At 29.7% G+C, this 3,771-nt stretch overlaps 1 protein-coding gene across 1 annotated transcript; it reads right to left on the bottom strand.

Annotated features, from left to right (window-relative positions):
* Positions 1–2,318: 2,318 nt before the first annotated feature.
* LOC130942230 (histidine kinase 1-like) lies at positions 2,319–3,444 on the bottom strand. The gene is made up of 3 exons (XM_057870941.1): positions 3,285–3,444; positions 3,056–3,182; positions 2,319–2,516 (listed from the first exon to the last, which is right to left on the bottom strand). The coding sequence occupies exons 1-3, from the start codon at positions 3,423–3,425 to the stop codon at positions 2,485–2,487; spliced, it is 300 nt and encodes a 99-aa protein (XP_057726924.1). The 5' UTR covers positions 3,426–3,444; the 3' UTR covers positions 2,319–2,484.
* Positions 3,445–3,771: the final 327 nt, after the last annotated feature.

The raw sequence follows: 3,771 nt of genomic DNA, 5'->3' as shown, positions 1-3,771 counted from the left end.
TGTGGCAATAGTTTCACCATCAAATTAATATGCAATTTGAAGGAATAAATAAATTATTTTGCCCTTAAATTTTGTTCTCACATGTCGATCCTTTAAATTAAATTTTAGTTATTATCAAGAGTAATATGGTTTTCCCTTCTTTATTTATAGGGTTATAAATTGTATTAAATAAAAATATAAAACATAATGATATTAAAATTTTATTAATATAATAATATTCAATTAATTATTTATATAATTAAAAAAAGAAATAATTTGACTCACTATGTCTACTAAAATATAATATCAAATAGATTACAACATGCAAATGATATTTAAGTTGTGGTTTATAAAAATATTCTAAGAAATTATATTATAAAAATGCTATGTTTGAAAATATTATATTCAATCACTACAACATTTTCAAGTTGAGGTAACATTTAAAAAGTGTTGCTTAAAGGCTGATAAAAAGTTGCTTTTGATCTATGGCAACACTTTTGGACCTAAGACAACATTTTTGCGCGGCGTTGCATATGCAGCCGTTGCCTTAGATCAAGGCAACACTTTTTTGTTTCAAATGCAACGCTTTTGAAAGCAAGTGTTGTCTTTGGTTGAAAAACAACAACACTTCAAAGGTGTGTTTGAGACAACACTTTTGCAGTGTTGTCTTTTCTTATATTTTGACCACTACTAAAAAATATTACCTATTTACAATAAAATTCAACGCTTTTATGTGTTGCTTCTAAGTTTGAATTTGCAATACTTTAAAGTGTTGCTTATTAGTTTTGAATATGCAACCTTTTAAAGCATTGCCTTTTCTTTTGAATATGCAACCTATATGAGTGTTGCCTTTTCTTTTGAATATGCAACCTATACAAGTGTTGCTTTTTCTTTTGAATATGCAACCATACAAGTATTGTTTAATATTCAAAATATGCAACTAATAGAAGGGTTGCCTTTTTGATAAAAATAAAAATTACTTTTGTATTAAAAATACAAAAAAATAAAATTTATACTAAAATTTTTTGTTCATACATATATAATTATTTTAATTAATAAATAAATTTGTGCACAATAAAAAAATTTATAAAAGAGACAATAATTAATAATAAAATTTTAATTAAAATAGACATTAAAAAGTTCAATTAGTATTTCAAATACATATTCATCAATAATCCTCAACAAAACAATAAAATTTTTGTCTAACAATAATTGTCATAACAAAATAGTAATTAATATTTGTCAAAAAATGTCAATCTACTTGCATATTTTATATCTATGCTTGACTTGTTCCATATGCTAAATCTGCAAATAATATATAAAAAAAAATAAGCAACTTATCATTAAAACTGAAAAATTATAATAATAGAAATTTCTTGATGATATTAAATTGAGTTAGCTTCATATGTGCATTACATTGGTTAAAGGGTAGCTGCTCATGAATCATGATGCAGAGACAGTAACATCCCTAACCAACTAACACGCTAAGACTCTAACTAACTAAACAGTTATACACTAAGTCCTTGCACAACTTCTTTCTTCTTGTCTTCTATCTTTTTTCTTCTCTTAATATTTTTGCTAGAAAATTACTTCTAGTTTATAACATAAATCATTTAAAAGTATTAAAAGTTGAAACTTACATAGAGATCAGGCAAGTGTAAAAAATAGATTATTATCCTACTAACCCGAAGATCGAATCTGAATCTAATTCAATTCAATATATTTGATAAATTCATTTTAAGTTTTTGAGCTAAAAATAGTTGGATCTGAATAATTTTTCAAAATTGTGTTAATAAATCATGAACAATTTCTGCCAGGATATAAATGAATTAATACCTGTGTTATAATTATCATTGTCACTGTGGTCAACCTGAGATTATAGCACACCATTGTCAGACCAGTAGAATAAATATGCAAGATCACATGAATGTTAAGTACCAGATCTATGTCTCAATAATCATATGATTTACTAAAAGCAGGAAAGGAAAAAAAAAAACATAAAAGCAAAAACATGTGGTCTTGATTGAAGAGATTGACGAAGATTCCTATTATCATCTGAAAGTCTAGATATTTCATTATCCTTCTCCTCAATCATTTTATCAGCAATATCATGAAATGAAGCATGCTCAACCTATGAAGGGGAAAAATAAAGAAGGGGAAAAAACAATCAGAGGAACTAAAGTCCATCAGGCACATGTTTAAGAACTTTAATATCACCTTCAATTTTTTATATTGCAGTTTGAACTCTTGCAACTCCTTTTTCATATCTTGTGCAGCAGTTGCTTCGTTTTCAGCCTTCATTGAGTCACATTTGACTGCAAAGTTAAGTTGAGGTTAAACCTTCTAAAATCAAATTCATACAAGTATAAGCTACAATTTCATCAGGCAGCCAAGGTTTGTTACTTCGCCACGTTTCTTCTACATTTTTAAGGCTTAGTCCCCATTCTTCTTTCTCCTTAAGGTGCTGAGCATTAGCTGAGTCAAGCTTTGTTTCTAAGTTCCTTACTAGTTGCTTGGCATTTTCAAGGGCCGTCTCTCTGAAATTTATAAATAAGTTGTTGAGACTGCTCTAAATTAAACAGCGAAAAATAGTCTATCCTCTAGTTGTAGATAAATCATAGCACAAATCAATGAGTCTACTCTACTCGATCTACGGAGGAGGGTTGATTGATTCGGGCTTTGGGAAATTGAAAGACTTTGGAATTAAGATGCTCTCACAAATCATAGCACAATTGTATTTTAAACAGTTACTTTAATAGAGATGTTCTCACAAAACTCACACTCTGTTCTCTGCTTCAATTCAGGCAACACACTCTAAAGGAACTTAATCACAACGAAACTACTTATTTGTACTTGGAGAAAAACAAAAAGTAGAAAAAAGAGTAACCAATGACTGAGACAATATAACAAGATGCATATCAGAATTTGCAAAACTTTGGACTACTCTAGCAAAGTCACTTCATCTACAAGGACAATCAATTAACAAGATGCATCAGAATCATTGTTGAAGAGATTTCTAGTCACCAAAATAAGATTTTAGATTCATACTAAAATATAATTCATATTATATACTAACCAAATAGGTCTAAGACAGTCTCTAGACTGTGATTCATGGATTGCACAGAAAACATATCCACTAGTCCTTCAAGTTCCCTTCCCAAGTTGAATTCAGCATCTTCTAGAACTAGCTTTCTTGATTCCACCTATATTCTATGAATCTTTAGAAAGTTTTTCCAAACAAGTGCATATTTTTTTCAAGGAACTTATAATTGAATGTTCTTGAGCAAAATAATTAAATATGTCACCTTGCTGAGATCCAGGATGTTATTAAGAAGCCGGAACAGCACTGTCAAGCATTTTCTTATATGAGTAACCGTTGCACACTGTTCGTTGGTTAGACAGTCGTCAGACATAAGAATGTCAAGTAGCCCAATTATTGCAGCCATATGTGTCCTCAATTCATGGCTGCAATGCACCAAAAAGAAGGATCCTAATTACATGTTTGATAAAACAAAAGTAGATACCAAAATTTAGACACAAGTTAAGAAATTGGCTATTGCTTGATGCCTCTGCCTTTCTTCCAGCATCAATTTTCATTCTTTTATAATGTTTCTAAATTTATATGGCAATGTCGTCTCTTAAATGAAAATCAGACCAGAAAAGTAAGTGCTTTTGTTTGTGGAGGAGATGGACAGAGTCGGTCATTGGCTTCAGAGTTCGATTGCTGCTATAGTCCAACACAAAATTTCAATAACCATAACAACATGCACAATCTTCCATATTTTGACACAA

This window comes from Arachis stenosperma, chromosome 7 (assembly GCF_014773155.1).
Source record: "Arachis stenosperma cultivar V10309 chromosome 7, arast.V10309.gnm1.PFL2, whole genome shotgun sequence".
Taxonomy (NCBI): domain Eukaryota; kingdom Viridiplantae; phylum Streptophyta; class Magnoliopsida; order Fabales; family Fabaceae; genus Arachis; species Arachis stenosperma.
The sequence above is the reverse complement of the archived record's forward strand: the minus strand, read 5'-3'. Positions and strand labels throughout refer to the sequence as shown.

Coding starts and splice junctions, on each gene's coding strand:
- LOC130942230 (XM_057870941.1), bottom strand. CDS start 3,425: ATGGCTGCAATAATTGGGCTACTTGACATTCTTATGTCTGACGACTGT. Junction 3,183..3,284: donor ACATCCTGGATCTCAGCAAG/GTGACATATTTA, acceptor CATAGAATATAG/GTGGAATCAAGAAAGCTAGT. Junction 2,517..3,055: donor GACTGTCTTAGACCTATTTG/GTTAGTATATAA, acceptor TATAAATTTCAG/AGAGACGGCCCTTGAAAATG.